The sequence below is a fragment of the Scyliorhinus torazame genome, chromosome 3, assembly GCF_047496885.1.
Source record: "Scyliorhinus torazame isolate Kashiwa2021f chromosome 3, sScyTor2.1, whole genome shotgun sequence".
Taxonomy (NCBI): Eukaryota; Metazoa; Chordata; class Chondrichthyes; order Carcharhiniformes; family Scyliorhinidae; genus Scyliorhinus; species Scyliorhinus torazame.
The window spans coordinates 201,312,443-201,332,868 of NC_092709.1; the positions used below are offsets into that span (position 1 = coordinate 201,312,443).

General features: G+C 46.9%; 1 protein-coding gene across 3 annotated transcripts in view; it reads left to right on the forward strand.

Annotated features, from left to right (window-relative positions):
• LOC140408893 (PGAP2-interacting protein-like) overlaps positions 1-20,426 on the forward strand; it is a 210,139-nt gene that overhangs the window by 171,031 nt on the left and 18,682 nt on the right. For 2 of the 3 annotated variants that reach the window (XM_072496741.1, XM_072496742.1), the window contains exons 12-14: positions 10,473-10,622; positions 14,081-14,225; positions 14,874-14,935. In XM_072496741.1, the coding sequence (XP_072352842.1) occupies positions 10,473-10,622; positions 14,081-14,225; positions 14,874-14,935 (357 nt within the window). The remainder of the gene's footprint in view (positions 1-10,472; positions 10,623-14,080; positions 14,226-14,873; positions 14,936-20,426) is intronic. The other variant, XM_072496743.1, reaches the window with a different exon arrangement.

The following is a 20,426-nucleotide window of genomic DNA, read 5'->3' on the forward strand; positions in this document are numbered from 1 at the left end:
GCCTCGTTCCATAATGCAGCGGAATGTACCCTGCATTCAAATCATTCATTCGCACACACGCCATTGGATCCTTATACAACAAATTCACCCATGCCACAAACTTAGACCCAGTCCAAAACTTCAAATAGGTAGCTCCACGCCACCTGATCAAATGCCTTCTCTGCATCGAATGCCACCACCATCTCCAACTCCCTTCCTTCTGCCGGAGAAAGCACCACATTCAGCAATTGCTGCACATTCAACGACAACTGCCTACTCTTAACGAACCCCGTCTGATCCTCCTCAATCACCTTCAGAAGGCATTCCTCTAACCTCAACGTCAACACGTTCGTCAGTATCTTGGCATCCACCTTCAACAGAGGTATGGGCCCATATGACCCACACTCCACTGGATCCTTATCCTTTTTAAGCAACCTCCAATTCCGCCCTCTCCTCCTCTGGGAACTCCAACCGCCTCAAACACTCCCTCATATCCGACGCATCTTCCGACGGCTCTGACCTATACAGGTCTCTATAAAACTCTTCAAAAACCTCATTCACCTGTTCTGGCACCACCACCAGCTCACCCGTCCCATCTCTGACCCGCACTATCTCCCTCGCCACTACTTGCATGCCTTCTCCCCATGCTCATAAACGATCCCCCTTTGCCCTTCTCAGCTGCCAACCCGCCTTCCCCGTAGACAGAAAGTCGTACCTCGCCTGTAACTCCTTTCTCCTCACCAAAAGACTTGGATCCCGATCCTCCTTACACCTCCCATCTACTTCCCAAATCTCCTCTATCACCCACTGCCATTCCTCCCTCACCTCCCTATCCACCTGCGCTTTAAATAAAATAACCTCACCCCTCACTACTGCCTTCAACATTTCCCATACCATTGGCAGCTGAGATTACAGGGTGATTTAATAGAAGTTCTACAATTGTGAAAAGGTAGAACAAGCCAGATAGATACAAATTATTTACAACTCTATGATTGGACCAACCATTCTCATTTCCCCCACGAGGCCTCCAGCGTACCACCGCCAGTGTCTGATTTCTCTTCCTGGAATCCCTGAAGCCTCCTCTCCTGTCTCCCCAATTCACCAAGCCCTGAAGTCTCCACTCCTCTCCCCAACCTGCCTTGTTGGGGAGGATGACCTACCTCGTTCTGCCGCAGCTCACTTCCAGACACAGGACTTTTCGGTGATGTCATAATTTTAACAACATGCATGGGAACTCTGACTTCTGGATTTTCCTGCCAGCTTCTTCCTTCACACTCCTCATTTTTCATTTTATGTTTTGAAGCTGTTTTACTCACCTTTTCTCTTTCCTGGACCTTTTCTCAGATGTATTATTGGCTGTCTCTTTATCATAGCAATTAGCATCCCTCAATTTTGGTCTTTATCTGTTGTTCTCTCTGTCCCCTGTTTTAAGCAATCCTGAAGGTTACAATACTTTTCTTTTCCAGCTCTGAGAAAGGGTTCATAGCCAAGAATCACGCTTGAATCACTATCTTTTGTAATACTGTTACGAGGATGTGTTTTTTTAAATTTCAGAGTCTTCAATTCTCCTATCCTGGCTGGAGTTTATAAAAATGCTCAGTAAACTGTAAACTTATGAAAACACTGAGGTACTGCTAGCCAGCAGAATATACAACTTGCATTCCACCCAACCATCTATACTAGTGCGTGTGTGGAGCCTAGGGAGTGTGTGTGGGTCCAGGGAATGTGTGTGACATATGGATTGGGGGGGGGGGAGAGGGGGGGGAGACTTATCTCTTTTTGAATTTGGGAAGTAGGGTCAATAAACCAATCTTGTGTTTTAATTTAAATTCAGAAAACATGTCTGATTAATTGTTTATAATCTGAAAGTGAACAGAGAGGACTCCTGCAGTACTGGCAGAGCACATCCTCATTAAATTCACAACTAAATCCTATTACGACCAGCCCTGGAGTAGTAACCCAGGGGAGCCCATTTTTAGCCCACCTCATGTGGTTCACACAATACTGAGAGGTTTACTATACTTTTCCAGCATTGTCTTGCTTATTTCACATTTCTGCAATCTGAATTGGTTTCTTTCCATTGCAATTTTCAAAGATGTTAGCGTTCTTGAAACTGCCCAATGCTGTGATTCTTATATCCGGTGCAATGGCAACATTTGCATCAAGTTCAAATAATAATAATTCTAAGGTTAACAATGTGTTAGGAAAACAAAGGTAGTTTAAGGGATTTATATTTTTATTGGCAAACACTTGAAATAAGGTATAGTTTCAAGGGTGTTTACTTTAATGTTTGGGTGCTTTAAAGGGTGAACCCTATAGTTAGATTCATGCTGGACAAAGGTGCTTGTATATATAGGGGTTGGTTAAGTTCCATCTGTGTTTCTATTGTGCTTAGAGAGGGCTACAGTGTGAAGAGAAAATAAATAGGCCAGCAGAGGTATGGGGTGTTGCTAGCAACTGGGGTCTTGTAAGGTAGAGAAACATTTAAGTTTTAGTTTCAGCATAATATGTGGGCAGTTGAAGTTATATAACGAGAGAGATGGCACCTCTCACAGCTCTGCTAAAAGTAGTTGTTTAGAAGGCTGGAGAGGGAACATCTCTCTCAGCTTTGCCAGAAGAAAAGCCATACCATGGAGTACTGGTTAAGAAAACAAGTGCAGAGATCTGAAGAGCAGCTAGTAAGTGAAACTCGAGAAATGAAGAGGTGTCCAAGATGTTTGGAATTAAGTGAACAGAGAATTCAAGGAAGAGTAAACCAAGGATTCTGAGTTAAAGAGACAATTGCAGTAATGAGATTTAAAATGGGACAGCAGCCTTCAAAGGTAAAACAAATGCCTAATGCAATTTTAATAGTCTGGGAATCAAGAGTTAAAGCAATTTTGAGCAGTTTGCACAGCAGTCACAATTAAATCCTAAAGGTGTGGGGACTTCCGCTTGAGACTATGGAGTGATTGGTCACATAAAGAGCTGTTCCTGTTCAGAGTCACAGAAAAGGGCTCTTTTTACCCAGATCCGGGTGGAATTTTGATGAAAAGGGGTAGGTGAATGTTAGAGGAGTAGTTTACCCCTGGAATGGTATGTCTTCTGATCACTGGACCCGGTAGAAAACAGTGAGAGGTTTGGCTGGAAAGTTGAAACAGTCTTGTGCTTCACAGACAGTCTCTTCCAGCATGCGGGCGGGGGAGGGGCAAGCTGTAAGGCCCCAGATACCGGAACTGATTACTTTTATCAAGGAGGAATTCCATAAACAGAGGAAAGAAATGCATGAGGATCATGCAAAGGCCATTGCAGAAGCTGTGGCAACCCTGAATAGTACTTTGGAGCAGATGGAGAGGTGTTTGGAGGAGCAAGGGTCACAGATTCGGGAGATTGAAGGAGAGATCTCAGACCACAGCGATCGAGTGGTGGCTCTGGAGGCGGAAGTGGGGCTCCTAGGAGACCTTTGTAAAATGCTGAGGGCAAAGGTGGAGGAGCAGGAGAATGCTCGAGGAGGCAGAACCTGCGAATAGTGGGCCTGCCTGAAGGAGTGGAAGGTATGAGTGCCACGAGGTACGTTTCGAGGATGCTGGCGGGACTGGGGTGCTGGATAAGGCACCTGAAGTGGATCGAGCACATAGGTCTCGGAGGCAAAAGCCTAGAGCTGGGGAGCCGCCACGAGCGGTGATTGTGAGACTCCATAAATTTGTGGAGAAAGAGAAAATTCTGCGGTGGGCCAGGGAGAAGCGTAGCTGCGACTGGGAGGGAAATAACTTCCGGATTGGCAAAATGGCGGGCAGGTTTCAACAAGGCCAAGGCGGTACATTCAGTAGAGAAATCAGCCTGTATGACCCGCATTGCTCCAGATCCTTCTCCCCTTTCAAGATCAATGAAATCGAGACCTGCGACATTGTTGGGGAGAGGACTCCCTTCTCTCTTGCTTTGTTAAATGTCCTCACCAGCAGTGGGCTCAATATCTCTGAAAACTTCTTATAGAATTCCACCGGGTAGCCATTATGCCCCGGGGCCTTGCCCGACTGCATGCCCTCCAGCCCCTTGATTATGTCCTCAATCTCAATTGAGGCTCCCAGCCCCTCCACCAGGTCCTCCTCCAGCCTCGGGAACCTCAACTTATCCAGAAATTGCCTCATCCCCTCCACCCCAGCTGGGGGTTCTGACTCATATAATTTACTATAAAAGTCCTTAAACACCTCGTTCACCCCCACTGGGTCAAGGACAGTATTACCGTCTCTACTCCTTACTCTCCCTATCTCCCTGGTCGCCTCTCTTTTCCTGAGCTGGTGCGCCAACATTCTGCTTGCCTTTTCCCCATACTCATAGACCGTCCCCCTTGCCTTCCTCAACTGTTCCACTGCTTTCCCTGTGGTCAACAGTCCAAACTCCACCTGTAACCTCCGCCGCTCCCTCAATAGCCCCGCATCCGGGGCCTCTGAGTACCTCCTGTCCACCTGGAGTATCTCCTCCACTAATCTATCCCTCTCAGCCCCTTCCACCTTTTCTCCGTGGGCCCGTATCGAGATTAATTCCCCTCTGACAACTGCCTTCAAAGCTTCCCAGACGGTCGCTGCAGTGACCTTCCCCGTATCGTTTGTTTCCAGGTAGTTCTGGGTGGACTTGTTAACCCGACCACAGACCGCCTCGTCCGCTAGCAACCCCACATCCAGTCTCCACGGCGGGCGCTGCCCTCTCTCCACACTAACCCGTAGATCCACCCAGTGCGGGGCATGATCTGACACTACAATTGCTGAGTACTCAGTATCCACCACCTTCGGTATTAGCGCGCTGCGCAGAACAAAAAAGCCGATGCAAGAATATACCTTGTGGACATGTAAAAAAAAGGAAAACTCCTTTGTCCTCGGCTGTGCAAACCTCCATGGGTCTACACCCCCCATCTGTTCCATAAAACCCTTCAATTCCTTTGCCTCAGCCGGACTCCTCCATGTACTAGATTTTGATTGGTCCAATTCCGGATCAATGACTGTGTTGAAGTCCCCTCCCATGATCAGGTTATGTGATTCTAAGTCTGGGATCTTACCTAACACCCGCCTCATAAATTCCACGTCGTCCCAATTCGGAGCATATATGTTCACAAGTACCACTCGCACCCCCTCCAGCTTCCCATTCACCATTATGTACCTACCCCCCTTGTCTGACATAATTCTCCCTGCCTCGAATGCCACTCGTTTGCTGATCAAGGTCGCTACCCCCCTGGTCTTTGAGTCCAGTGCTGAGTGGAACACTTGGCTAACATCCCTTCCTCAATCTCGTCTGGTCTGTAACCTTTAGGTGTGTCCCTTGTAGCATTGCCACGTCCGCCTTCAGTTCCCTCAAATGCGCAAACACGCAAGCCCTCTTGACCGGCCCATTCAGTCCTCCCATGTTCCATGTGATCAGCCTGGACGGGTGGCGAGTGGCTTTCAAACCCCCTCCCCCCACCGCCCGCCGACTAGCCATCACCCTTTTTAGGCCAGCCTCTAGCTCGCGCCCTCCACTTCCTCGAGTCCCCACTCGGGCTGTCGCCGTTCCCGACCTCCCATTTGTCCTCTCGTAACAGTTCCTCTCCTGCCAGCAAAGCAGCTGCCCCCCTCCCACCCCCCCTAGCAACAGCACTAAAAACCCAATCCCCCAAGAGAAGCTCCAGCTTAACCCGTCCACCCCCCACTGCCCTTCCGAGAGTCAGCTGACCCATGCTGACTCGATAGCTCCCGCCCCTGGCACCAGTCTGTTTCCCGATTGTACTCTCCTCTCTCCCCACACATGAATAAACATTTTAAAAGCATCACATTCCCCAGTAAACAAACAACAGGAAAAAAAACCAGGGAAGAAACAATCACTTTAGAAAAATCGTCACCCAAAAAACAGAACTAAATTCAAAGCCCATCCCCCCTCTAACAAGGTCCCTGCAAGACAGATCAACCTTTAACCATCCACACAGCCTATTATTTCACATAGAGCTACTTACATTTTTACAATCCAGCACCACAAATCGCTGCCACAGTACTTCTCCAAGAATTAAGTGTCTTTTAATTCGCCTCCAGCTTCATTTCTTTAATAAAGGTCCAGACTTCGTCGGGCGTTTCAAAGTAGAAGTCCTGTTCCTCATGTGTGACCCACAGGCGGGCTGGGTACAGCATCCCGAACTTCACCCCTTCTTAAAGAGGGTAGTTTTTGCCCGATTGAACTCTTGGCCAAATCCGCTCCCAGGTCCTGATAAATGCACAACTCAGTTCTCCCACTTGCTGCTCCGTTCTTTCTTGGCCCACCGCAAAATGTGTTCCTTGTCCATAAAACGGTGAAAACGTACCACCATGGCCCTCGGCGGTTCGTTCGCTCTGGGCTTCCTCGTGAGAGCTCTTTGCGTTCTGTCCAATTCCAGGGGCAGAGGGAACGCCCCAGCCCCCATCAACTTCTCCAACATGTCCGTCACATAGGCCCTCGTATCCGATCCCTCACTGCCTTCAGGGAGGCCCAACAATTCTGAGGTTCTGCCTCCTGGACCTATTCTCCAGGTCCTCCAGCTTCTCCTGCATTCTTTTCTGGCGGCCATTCATCATCCCCACCTTGCTTTCCAGCACGGTTATATACTCCTCATGCTTGGACAACCTTTGTTCGACCTCCTGAATCGCTCTCCCGTGGGTTTCCTGATTTTGAACCACTTGATCAATCGAAGCCTTAATCGGGTCCAGCGTGTCCTCCTACAGCTTGGCGAAGCAATCCTCGAAAAATGTCACCAGCTGCTCCGTCGACCACCGTGCCGTTCCCCCCACTTCCCTTGCCCTCCGCCATGCTGTCCCGTGTTACCAGCTCTGCTTGCGTCTCCCTTAGGACTTTGTCGTCTCACACGGCCACTTCTGGTCCAATTCTCCATACACTGGAGGGGGATTTCTCCTTACTGTCTCTCCTGATCTACTGGATAGAGAACTGGGTAGGTCATAGAAGGCAGAGAGTAGCAATGGAAGGTTGTTTTTCTGATTGGAGAGCTGTGACAAGTGGTGTTCCGCAGGGATCAGTGCTGGGACCTTTGCTGTTCGTAGTATATATAAATGATTTGGAGGAAATTGTAACTGGTCTGATTAGTAAGTTTGCAGACGACACAAAGGTTGGTGGAATTGCGGATAGCGATGAGGACTGTCAGAGGATACAGTAGGATTTAGATCATTTGGAGACTTGGGTGGAGAGATGGCAGATGGAGTGTAATCCGGACAAATGTGAGGTAATGCATTTTGGAAGGTAGGGAATATACAGTGAATGGTAGAACCCTCAAGAGTATTGACAGTCAGAGAGATCTAGGTGTACAGGTCCACAGGCCACTGAAAGGGGCAACACAGGTGGAGAAAGTAGTCAAGAAGGTATACGGCATGCTTGTCTACATTGGCTGGGGCGTTGAGTATAAAAATTGGCAAGTAATGTTGCAGCTGTATAGAACCTTGGCTAGGCCACACTTGGAGTATATTGTTCAATTCTGGTCGCCACACTACCAGAAGGATGTGGAGGCTTTAGAGAGGGTGCAGAAGACTTCCGGTAGCGGCCATGACCTGCTAGATCACGCAAACGGCAGCTCCCGCCGGGATCGGTGTTTCGGGCCGCTAAAAGGAGCGGTGGTGGCAGTTAACAGGAGGGACCGGCATGGGAACAGACGTGGGAGAGACCCCCCCCCCCCCCCCCCCCGCTGGTGGATGGAGAGGACCAGGAGTGGAGCCGGCAGACCCTGGGGAAGAAGGTCAAGAAGGTCCGGGAGGACAAAATGGCGGCCGGAGAGGATCGGGAGGTGTGGGCCCAATGGGCCAGAGAACAGCAGGAGTTCCTTAAAAACTGCTTCATGGAGCTGAAAACGGAGATGCTGGCCTCCATGGAGAGAATTGTGGTGACCCAGAAGGTGCAGGATAAGGAGATCAAGGAGGTGAGGAGGAAGGTGGCGGAGAACGAGGACGAGGTCCTGGGCCTGGCGGTGAAAGGGGAGGCGCATGAGGCGCTCCATAAGAGATGGCAGGAGAGTCTGGATGACCTTGAGTGCAGATCTCGGAGCCACAATCTGCGGATCCTGGGCCTTCCTGAAGGAGCGGAGGGGGTGGACGCGAGCATGTACGTGGCCACAATGTTGGGGACGCTGATGGGCGCGGGGACCTTCCCGCGGCCTTTGGAGCTGGATGGGGCCCACAGGGTTCTCGCCAGAAATCCGAGGGTAAATGAGCCACCGAGGGCGATGGCGATACGGTTTCAGCGCTTGGCAGACCGGGAGCGAGTCCTGCGGTGGCCGAAGAAAGAGCGGAGCAGTAAGTGGGAGAATGGCGAGATCCGAATTTACCAGGACCTGGGAGCTGAGCTGGCGAGGAGGCGTGCAGGTTTTAACCGAGTGAAGGTGGTCCTCCACGGTAAAGGGGTGAAGTTTGGGCTGCTGCACCCTGCGAGACTGTGGGTAACATACCAGGACAGGCATCACTATTTTGATACCCCAAACGAGGCGTGGTCGTTCATCAGGCAGGAGAAGCTGGACCTGAACTAAGGGACTGTTGTATGGGGGGGCGGGATGGGGTGCTGCTTTGCTGACTGAAGGGGAGCCAGGTGAGGGGTATGGATGGAGAGTCGGGCGAGGGGGCCGCCGGGGGGAGAGCTGGAGGAGGGAGGCGGGAGCACGCGGTTGGCCGAAAAAGGGAGATGGCTAGTCGCAGAATGGGGGGTGGTTACCCCCCCCCCCTCCCCCCCCGACCAGGCTGATCACGTGGAACGTGAGGGGTCTGAATAGGCCGGTCAAGCGGTCCTGCGTGTTCTCGCATTTGAAGGGGTTGATGGCGGACGTGGCCATGTTGCAAGAGATGCACTTAAAGCTCCCGGACCATCGAGGCTAAGGAAAGAGTGGGTGGGACAGGTGTTTCACTCTGGGTTAGACTCAAAGACCAGAGGAGTGGCTATTTTGGTCAGTAAACGAGTGGCATTTGAGGCGGGGAGCATCGTGGCGGATAAGGGGGGCAGGTATATAATGGTGAGTGGCAAGCTGCTGGGGGCCCGGGTGGTGTTAGTGAATGTATATGCCCCGAACTGGGACGATGTGGACTTAATGAGGCGTGTGTTGGGTAGGATCCCAGACTTGGAGACAAGTCACCTGATTATGGGAGGGGACTTTAATACAGTCTTGGATCCGAGCTTGGATCGTTCCAAGTCCAGAACGGGAAAGAGGCCGGCGGCGGCCAGGGCCTTGTGGGAGTTCATGGGCCAGATGGGGGGAGTGGACGCCTGGAGGTTTACACGGCCAAGGTCGAAGGAGTTTTCCTTTTTCTCCCATGTCCATGAAGTCTATTTGCGTTAATCCCGAGGGTGGAGGGGGTAGAATACTTGGCCATTGCGGTCTCGGACCATGCCCTGCACTGGGTGGACCTGCGTCTGGGGGCGGAACGGGGTCAGCGCCCTCTCTGGCGACTGATGTGGGGCTGCAGGCGGACGAAGAGGTGTGCGGGCGGATAAGGAGGAGTATTGAGAATTATGGGGAGCGAATGACACAGGAGAGGTGACGATGGCAGTGGTTTGGGAGGCTCTGAAGGCGGTCATTAGGGAGAGTTAATCTCCATTAGGTCCCATAGAGAGGAGAGGGCGGAGAGGGAGAGACTGGTGGGAGAGATATTCAGGGTAGATAGGAGGTACGCGGAGGCCCCAGAGGGGGAGCTGTTGAACGAGCGCCAGAAATTACAGGCGGAGTTTGACCTACTGTCCACGGGAAAGGCGGAGGCGCAGCTCAGGAAAGCGAAGGGGGCAGTTTATGAGTATGGCAAGGTTTAGAGATGTATGAGGCAAGTGTTTTTACACAGAGGGTAGTGGGTGCCTGGAGCTTGCTGCCGGAGGAGGTGGTGGAAGCAGGGACGATAGTGACGTTTACGGGACATCTTGACAAATACATGAATAGGATGGGAATAGAGGGATACGGACCCCGGAAGTGCAGAAGATTTTAGTTTAGATGGGCAGCATGGTCGGCACAGGCTTGGAGGGCCGAAGGACCTGTTCCTGTGCTGTACCTTTCTTTGTTCTTTGTGTGTTTTTGGGAGTGGAATTTGGCAACTCTCATGTGTCAATCATCGAGGGTGATTTTGAGGAGACAGCCACTTGGGGTTGAGTGGAGAGTGCCCACAGCCATCTTGCGTGCCTAAAAGGGACTTTGTGTTAATGAGACCAATGTACATTAAGGTGTACTTTGTATCCGTGTTAATCCTATAACCGGTGTGTAATTGTCAAACAAAGGGGTGAGTAAAAGAGTATTGTATTATAATCCAATTTTTTCATGTTTAATAATTATTTTTGTCTTGTTGTCAAAACTAATTAGCACTCCCGTGACATTGTTTGTCCATATTTTACTTTTAAAAAGTAAGATATGTTTTTTTGACCAGGGTTCCATTCTGGGATCTTCCCGTTCAGTTAAAACATCGACTCAAATTATAATAAAAGTTCTTATTAAAATGAATGTACAACTGCCTACCTAACCTGAAATCTTATGTATTTTTGGTGTTTAGGACAATGATTTTGTCGCGGTACCCTATAGTTCGATCCATGCATCATCTTCTTCCATCCCCACAAGGAGAGCTTGCTCCTGCCATTTCAATGACTGTGAACATTTCAGGAAATCTCGTGGACTTAGTTGTTGCTCATTTTGGCAATGAGGAGTAAGTGAATGTTCTCATTGATTTAACAATTTAAATGTTCGCCTCCCTTTATATCTTTCTGTACATAACAGCATTGCTATAGGCTCATTTGAATTTGGAAAAAATGGATGAAGAGATAGCACAAATAGAAATGAGTATCATATAATGGCAATTACAGATAAATGGTTTCAAGGTGACCAAGGCTGGGATCTGAATATTCAATTATGTTTGACATTCCAGTGGACGGGGAAAAGAAAAGGTGTGGTAGCTCTGGTCATATCAGAACAATAATGAGAAATGATCTTGGCTCAGACGTGGAGTGGAGATAGGAAAAAGCAAAGGAAAGAAGTCACTGGTGGGAATAGTACCTAGGCCTCCTATCTGTAACAGCACAGTCGGACAGAGTGTGCATCAAGAAATGATGGGGACTTGCAAGAAAGATATTGCAGTAATCGTAGCTGATGTTAATCTTCCACATTGATTGTGAAATCAAATTGGCAAAGGCACGGAGAATGAGTTCATAGAGTACATTCAGGACAGTTTCGACGAACAATATATTCCAGGACCTAGCAGGCAACAGACTATTTTGGCCATGATAATGTGTAATGAGACAGGATTAATTAAATATCTCATAGTAAAGAATCCTGCAGACAAAAACGATCATAACCTGATGGAATTTCACATTCAGTTTGAGAATGAGGAATTTGGGTCCATAACTAGTGTTGAAAACTTAAATAAAGGTAATTACAAGGGTATGAAAGCAGATTTGGCTAAAATGGATTGGGTAAATAGGTTAAATAGAAAAACAGTGGCAGACATATAAAGAGTTATTTCATAATCCTCAAAAAAGATGTATTCCATTGAGGAAGAAAGACTCTACCAGAAGTCACTATTCGTGGCTATCTAACCAAGTGAAGGGTGGTATCAAATTGAAAAAAAAGACATACAGTGCTGTGAAGATTCATGGTAAGCCAGAAGATTGGGAAAGTTTTATAAACCAGCAATGGATGATTTAAAAAAATAAAGATGAAGAAGTTTGAGTCGGAGAGAAAAATAGCAATTAATATAAAAACAGACAGCAAAAGTCTACAAATATAAAATATAAAAAGAAAAATACTAGCTAAAATGAGCATAGGTTGTTTTGAGGGTGAGACGGGAATTAATAAGGGGAAACATGGAAATGGCAGGGACTTTGAACAAGTATTTTGTATCCATCTTCATAGTAGAAGACACAGCTCCAGGGTCCCGGGTTCAATTCCGGCCTCGGGTGACTGTCTGTATGGAGTTTGCACTTTCCACCTGTGTCTGCGTGGGTTTCCTCCGGGTGCTCCGGTTTCCTCCCATATCCAAAGATGTTCAGGTTAGGTGGATTGGCCATGCTACATTGCCCCTTTGTGTCCAAAAGGTTAGGTGGATTACTGGGATAGTGTGGAGGTGTGGGCTTAAGTGGGGTGCTCTTTCCAAGAGCCAGTGCAGACTCAATGGGCCGAATGGCCACCTTCTGCACTGTAAATTCTATGAAAACAAAAAGTATCCCAAGAATAGAAGAAAATCAAGAAGCAAAAGGGAAGGAGGAACTTAAAATAAACACCATCAGTAGGGAAAAAATGTTGGGAAAATTAATGGAACTTAAGATTGCCAAATTCACTGAACCTGATGGCCCCATTTGAGGGTTGAAAAAAAAAGTGGCAGCAGAGATATTGGATGCATAAGTTGTAATCGTCTAAAATTCCATAGATTCTAGGCGATTTTAAACCTCTGTTCAAGAATGAGGGTGACAGAAAGCAGGAATTTACAGGCCAGTTAGTTTAATGGCCATCAGTGGGAAAATGCACGAATCCATTATTAAGCGGTAGTAGCAGGACATTTAGAAAATCACAAAACTATCAACATGGTTTTGAGAAAGGAACATCGTGTTTGATAAATTTATTAGAGTTCTAATGGAAGTAACAAGCAGTGTGGATAAAGGGGAAACCAATAAATGTAGTGTATCTAGATTTCCAAAAGACAGTCGATAAGGTGCAACGTAAAAGGTTACTACAGAAGATAATACTTTGTGGTATTGGGGATATGTATTAGCAGGACCGGCCAACTACAGGAAACAAAGAGTTTGAATGAAAAGGTCATTTTCAGGATGGAAAATGAGGCAGCAGAGTGCCACAGGGATCAGCGATGAGAGCTCAATTATTTAAGATTTGTATTATTGACTTGGATGAAGGGACTGACGTTATTGTAGCCATTTTCTGATGATATGAAGGTATGTAAGAAAGCAAATTAGGAGGATGATACAAAGAGCCTGCAAAAAGATATAGATAGGTTAAGTAAGTGGGCAGAAATTTGGCAGGTGGAGTATAATGTGGAAAAACGAGAGGTTATCCACTATGGCAAGAAGAATAGAAAAGTAGTACATCATTTAAGTGGAGAGAGATTACCGAATGCCACAGTGCAGAGGGGCCTGGTGTCCTTGGACATGTATCACAAAATATCAGATTGCAGGTAAAGTAAGATTAAGAAGGCAATTGGAATACTGCCCTTTATTGTGACTGAGATGGAGTATATAGTAGGGAAGTCTTTTTACAACTGTACAGGTCATTGGTGAAACCATATGTAGAGTACTGTGTAAAAGTTACCTTACTTAAGGAGGGATATACTTTCTTTGGAAGCAGCTCAGAGAAGGTTCACTCGTCTGATTCCTGGGATGAGGAGTTCGTCTTCGGAGGAAAATTTGAACAAGTTGGGCCTATACCCATTGGAGTTTAGAAGAATGGGAGGTGATTTTTTTGGAAACAAGATTCTAAGGGGGCTGAAATGGGTAGATACTAAGAGGATGTTTCCTTTCATGGGGGAAAATCTAGATTTGGCAGCACAGTTTTAAAATAACTGGCGGGGGGATTATCCTGCCGCACCAGATTTCCCACGCCGTCGGGAAACCCCCAGGCTACCAGCGAAAGGGAGAATCTCGACAGCGGAGAATCCAGCCATTTAAGACGGAGATGAAAAAGAATTTACTCTCTGAGGGTTGTTAGTGTTTTGGAATTCTCTTCTGCAGTGCACAGTAGAAACTGGGTCACTGAATAGATTCAAGGCTGAGTTAGTCAGATTTTTGATTGACTAGGGTGTCAAGGGTTACGGGGAACAGGCAGGAAAATGGAGTTAAGGCCATAATTGGATCAGCCATGATCTTATTAAATGATGGAGCAGGCTTAAGAGGCCAAATGACCTACTTCTATTCCTCTTTCTTATGCTCTTATATTTGAGACTAAACGATGGATGTCAGCAAATGATTCAGTCATGGGGCCATCACAGCCAATCCTAACCTTGTACTCACCTTTGATGCAAACATGCACTTTGTAGTAGAACAGCAGGATCACTAACTATTGTTTATCTATAAAGACTTCAAAAACTAGTAATTTTGCAGATTTCAACATTTCAATTGTTATTGTATTACAAGATTTCCTCAACTTATTTGCTTTTGTCAGGGATGATTTAGACAGGAAGTTGCAGGCACAGTACATTTCCAACTTACTGAAGGAAATCCCACAGCCTCTGGTATTTCTGGGTTACATTACTTCTGCACCTGGCTCCAGAGACTATATACAGATTAGAAAAATTGGAAATTTAAAGGTAAGTGCACATCCATGAAAGTGAACGGTGTAAAAATTACTCTTAATATTATGTACTAACGTTTTAATTTTAATCGTGACACTGAAGTCTCCACTTCTTTCATGGGATGTGGACATTCCTGGCAAGGCCAGCATTTGTTGTCATCCCCAATTGCCCTTGAAAAGGTGGTGGTAACTTAAAATGGATTGGAAAATAGTTTGCAAAGTGCTGCCATGGTCATTGCTTCGCACATACATAATCCAGCAAGGATTGTTAGCATAGACTTCATCTGGTATTACATGCATTAACTATGCTGAAATGCTGAGGTTGCTTTGCTGATTTTATACACATGCATTAGTTTACAGTCTTGATGGTAATAAACATGTCAGACTTTTTTGTATTCAGCAACTCTCACCCTTGTGTATAGTATAGAATTAAATTCTTGCAAGACATCAGAGACATCTAAAAAGTGCATTTGATGAGATTGTGAATCAGTAGATTGTGGTGAAAATGGAGCCACTACTCAGTGGCCAAAGAGCCAGTAAACAGTTTATTAAAATTAACAGAACTTTGAACAAAACCAGGGTAAAATAAAATGAACTGTTTCTAGCTTCATTATGTCAAACACCTTTCCAAAGACATTTTCCATGTTTACTCTATTTCTTTTAGGATATAGATCACACTGATCCAAATAGATGGTGTGAATACATCATGTACCGTGGACTAATAAGGTTAGTTGCAATATTTTGGCCTCAATGTTGTGACATGTTTTTTGATAAGAATGAAGAATAAGCACTTTGCTCATGAATCTGTAATCTCACAGAATCTTCACAAATGGCAGGAACCCATATGGCCCATTGAGTCTGCACTTGGATCTCAAAGAGCATTTTACCCAGTCTCACTCTCCTGCCTTATCCCCCTAACCTTGCACATTCTTTCTTTTCAGTTAGCAATTGAATACCTTGATCGAATTTGTCTCCATCACCCTCTCTGGAAGTTTGTTCCAGACTCCAAACACCCTTTGGGTGAAAGTTTTTTCCTTGCATCACTTCTGTGCCCTCTAGTTCTTCATGCTGTCAAGTCGGAACAGTTTCTCACGATTTGCTCTGTCCCGACCTCTCAAGATCTTGAATACCTCTATCAAGTCTCCTCTCAGCCTTATTTTCTCCAAGGAAAACAATCCTAACCTCTCCAATCTATCCTCATGGTTTGAGTTCTTTATCCCTAGAATTATCCATGTGAATCTCCTCTATAAGGTCTCCACTGCTTTCACATTCTTCCTCAAGTATGGCGCCCAAAACTGGATGCAGTGCTCCAGCTGAGACCTAACTAGTATTTTATACAAGTTCAACATGGCTTCCTTACTCTCGCACTTAATGCCCTATTAATAAAGCCTAAGATACTCTATGCTTTATTAACTGCTCTCTTAACCTGCCCTGCCACCTTCAATTACTTATGTACAGATACACAGAGGTCCCTCTAATCCTGCACCTCCTTTAGAATTTCTCATTTTATTTTATACTTTCTCTCCTTCTTGTTCCTTCCAAAATTAATGACCTCACACTTCTCTGCATTGAACTTCACCTGCCACTTATCTGTTCATTCCACCAACATGTCTATGTCCTTTTCAAATTCAAGATTATCCTCATCACAGTTGACAAGGATTTTAACATTGACCCTGGGGAACTCCAGAACAAACCTCCCTCCAATTTGAAAAACAACCAAATGGCTGTTTATTGTCAGCTAAGTTCCTACCAAGCGCCAACTTTCCCTTTTATTCCATACATCACATCAACAGCATTGCCCCCATCAACTTTCTCTGTTACCTCCTCAAAAACTCCAGCAAATTAGTCAAACATGATTTTCCCTTGATGAATCCATGCTGGCTTTTCTTAATTATCCTGCACTTGTCTAAGTGACTATTGATTCTGTCCCCAGACTATAATTTCCAGAAGTTTCCCTACCACTGAAGTGAAACTGACTGGCCTGTAGTTGCTAGCTTTATTATTAAGTATTTGTTAGTTGTAGGCATAATTTAAAAAAAATCTTTGTCCAACAATCTACCCGGAGAACAGTGTGTCTGTTGCATATGTCATGTGTGTCAGTCTTACAATCTGTTTGCAGCTGCATTTCCATGTAGGAGAAATGTGCAGTGACCAACAACAAAATGGCAAAATACAACCTTGAACGTTTCAAAACCAGGACTAAAACATTTCATGAAAATGGATTAAAGCTTCATTCAGAATTTATTTTAACAAATGTTTAAGACATAAATTATTTATGTTAGCAATGAGTTAGAATTCTGTGATAACAAAGTTTGTTTGCTGTACATGTAAGGATACTGTTGAAGTATTTTCCCCATACTTTCCCAAAGTAATGTTTTGCTCCATCACAAGTTCTATTTGCATGAAGTGTCTGTGAAATTGCAAAGAAGGGAACAAATAGTAAAATCGGCACACTGTTCACATTTATTCCTATTGGGTCTGTAAGTTACTCAGAGAGACGCCTGCTTTGCTTTCTAACTTTGGCAGAAGTGCAACAGGAATAGCTTTCTTTGAGGGTGGCACGGAAGTGCAGTGGTTAGCACTACTGCCTCACGGTGCCGAGGATCCGGGTGTAATCCCGGCCTCGGGTCACTGTGGTGAGGAGTTTGCACATTCTCCCCGTGTCTGCGTGGGTCTCACCCCCACAACCCAAAGATGTGCAGAGTAGGTGGATTGGCAATGTTAAACTGTCCCTTAATTGGAAAAAAATAATTGGGTATTCCAAATTTAAAAAAAAGGAATAGTTTTCTTACCCCCCACCATATTTCCAATTAAATTACAATGATGGATTAGGAGAAGCTCAAGGAAATTCCAAATCTACTTCCTATCCAAATAAAAGTGTGTGTTAGATCCATGCAAGTGGCTGGTGGAGTATTACAATTGCAGGAGTGCCGAGAAGGATTCAAACAGTATGGTTTATTCAACAAGCCAAAGCAAAGCCGCACAGTGACAGGGAGTACATAGAGTCCCAGCCAGGACCATCCGAAGATAACAGTTTCCTTCCTGGTCAGCTTTATCGGTGGGTTTTAACCAGCCCCGTTGTTAACCAGACCTCTGCGCCTCAGCGGGGGATCTCATATTCTGCGAGCCCCATGGGGAGATCAATCGGGTCGTCCCCGTGGGTCTCATGGGGATTATTATATCTCCCCCCCCCCCTCCCCCAATGAAGTCCGCAAGCACCTCTGTTGTAGAGGGTGGAGGAGGCCTCCTTCTTTGCTTCGCCCCTGGTTGCACTTCCAGCGGTTGTGGGGCTGGGTTGGGGGGTGGTCATGTAACGAATTTGGGAGCGCTGCTTCTCCATGATCGAACTGTCGTCAGTGACTATGGATGCTTGTGTCTCCATGTCTGACCCTGAGACATCCACCTTGTGCATCTCTGTGTCCTGGCCTCTGGGGACTGTTGCCCCTTGGCCTATGGTGATGAGCAGGAGGAATGGAGGGCTGACTCAATCAGCGGGGTCGGTCCTGGTATGGGCTCCCTGCATTTAAGGTGGTCCATGTGCTTTCACACTATCCGCTCCCGTGTTTTCACCATGTACGGCCCCGATCCAGTCCTTTTCACTATGGTGCCTGGTGTCCGCCGGGTACCATCTCTGAAGTTCCAGTCATATACGATGTCCCCTGGCCGATAGCATCTGTCCTGCATCCATCTGCTGTGGTATTGTTTCTGGAGATCCTGTCTCCTCTCCACTTTCCCACCAATACTGAACAAAAGGCACAACTTCTTGATGGTAGCCCTTGAAGTGGTGGATGGCATTTGATAGATGTCCAACCATTTTGAGTGGGTATCCACTATTAGCAGGAACATCGAGCCTCGAAAAGGTCCGGCGAAGTCAGCATGCAGCCGTACCTAGGATCAGCCTGGCCACCCCAGGGTGAAGGGGTGCTGCTGATGGGAGCTTTTGATGCTCCTGACACACGGGTGCATTGATGCATAAAGTCCTGGCCATCATACGTAGCTCCTGGCAAGCATCTTCATCGAGGATGTCTCAGGGTCAGACACTCCTGGGTGTCCATTGCGCAGGTCCTGCAATAGAGTCTTTCTGCCTTTTCTCGAGACTAGACCCCAGGCTCCTCAAAGGAGAATGCCATCCTTCACACTAAACTCTTGTTGCTTAGTCCTGAAAACCCGCAGCTCCTCAGGCATCTTCACTGCAGGACGATATGGTGTAAATTCATTAAGGTTGGGTCCTTTTGCATCCGCTCACGAATCTGAGTCTGTGACTGGCAAGGTGTCCATAAAATCTAAGGCCAATATGACATCGTCTGCCACTGGTGGAGACAGGGGGTGCGTCGGCAATGGGAGTCGGTTCAAAGCATCCGTGTTCACAGTTTGCGCGCCCGGTCGATACTTGAATACATATCAAATGCCACCAATAGTAGAACCCAATGCTATTGGCGGAATTGCCCTGTCCACCTTGAACAGGCCAAACAACAGCTTTTGGTCTGTTATGAGCGTAAAGTGTCGCCCATAAACGCATTAGTGAAACTTCTTGGCTGCAAAGGTGACGGCCAGCCCTTCCTTCTTCATCTGACCATATGTAAGCTATGCATCGGCCCTAGGCCTCAAAGTGTAGGCTATTGGCCTCTCTGTCCTGTCATCCATCCGGTGGGACATAACTGCCCCAATGCCATATAGGGAGGCATCTCATGTGATCAAAAGTGGCCTGGAAGGGTTGTAGTGCATCAGAAGCCATGGAGGACGACGGTTTTGCTTCACCTTGCCAAATGCCTCTTGTAGCGCTCTCCATGTCCAGGTTTGGTGTTTTTAAGGAGTGCATGTAGCGGTGTTAGGATGGTTGCCAAGTTCGGGATGAATTTGCTGTAATAATGTGAGAGTCTGAGGGATGATCATAGTCATTCTCAGGCTTGGGAGCCTGTTTGATGGCCCATACCTTCTCCAATATCGAGTGCAAGCTGTCCTTGCCAACCCGGTATCCTAGGTATGTGACCACTTTGGTGTCAAAAACTCACTTGCCCCTTTTAAGGCGTACGCCTGCCTCAGAGAACCGGCGGAGGACTTCTAAGTTGTTCAGGTGCTCCTTTCGGTAGCTCTAGTGATCAGGACATCATCCAAGTAAACTGCCACCCATGGAAGCCCTTGGAGGATGCTTACCATGACCCTCTGACGTCTCACAGAGGCAGACGATACTCCAAAATATAAGATATCAGAAATACCCAAAATTTGGTTATACTACCGCAAAGATGGCTGGATTGAACTGTGGGTCTGATTCTCGAGTCCCTCTGGTCCGTCATCACAAAGGTGGGTCTCACTGGCAGCTTCTTCCTTCCTTCCTGGTTGGTCTTCGGATGGTCAAGGTCACCTCCAATGTCGAGTCTTCGCTGCTGATGTGCCTTGGGTGCCTATTTTTTATCCCCACTCCCTTCACGCCCTTTTGCCATTCCCTCTGACTTTCTGCCAATGAGGCCTTGTGAGGGGGTGTGAGCACCCAATAGTCCGGTTGATGATCTGTTGATAGGACACCTGAACCGGCCCCAGGTGTCCATCTCCGATGGTGTGGTCTTCAGATACCGCCTTACCAAATAAGGTAATGGCGGGAACTCTGGACGCCCAGGAGTCTGGCTCAATTTGGACTACAGACGATAGACCGGTGCATATCAATAGGGTGCGATGATCTCTTGATGGGCGATTGACTGGGCAGGTCCAGACAGCCTGCCTGAGTTTGTATATTCGAACTTGGCCAAATCCGAATTCCCAGTAGGCAGTCCGCTGGAGTGCGCTGCAGTTTAATTTAAGGTGTCCAGTTCTTTAATTTAGGATACCCAGTTTTAAATCAGCCTCAAAACTAGGCCCTGTTAGGTTACCACACCGCAATGGCCAACATTCCTGCCAAATGCACCTCAGTGGCCCTCAGGTCCAGGCATTGGATTCCTGTCCAGATTTTTTCATACTTCTGCTGTCCTATGACCGAGTCAGCAGCCCCATTGTCAATATCCATTTCAACCTGGATGGTGACTTTGCTGGGGGCTATTCTTGGTTCAGCAGTACAGTTTAGCTGCCTGATTGTCGGGCTGCACCACATGTAATGTCCTGGATCTAGCTGGGCGTGTCTCCCGACTAGGGTGACTCGCTTGTTTGCGGCTTTGGTGTCCCTGGTCCTCACGGTACCTCTGACCACAGGTGCAGCACCACTGTGGGAGTCCTCCTCCTGGGGTTC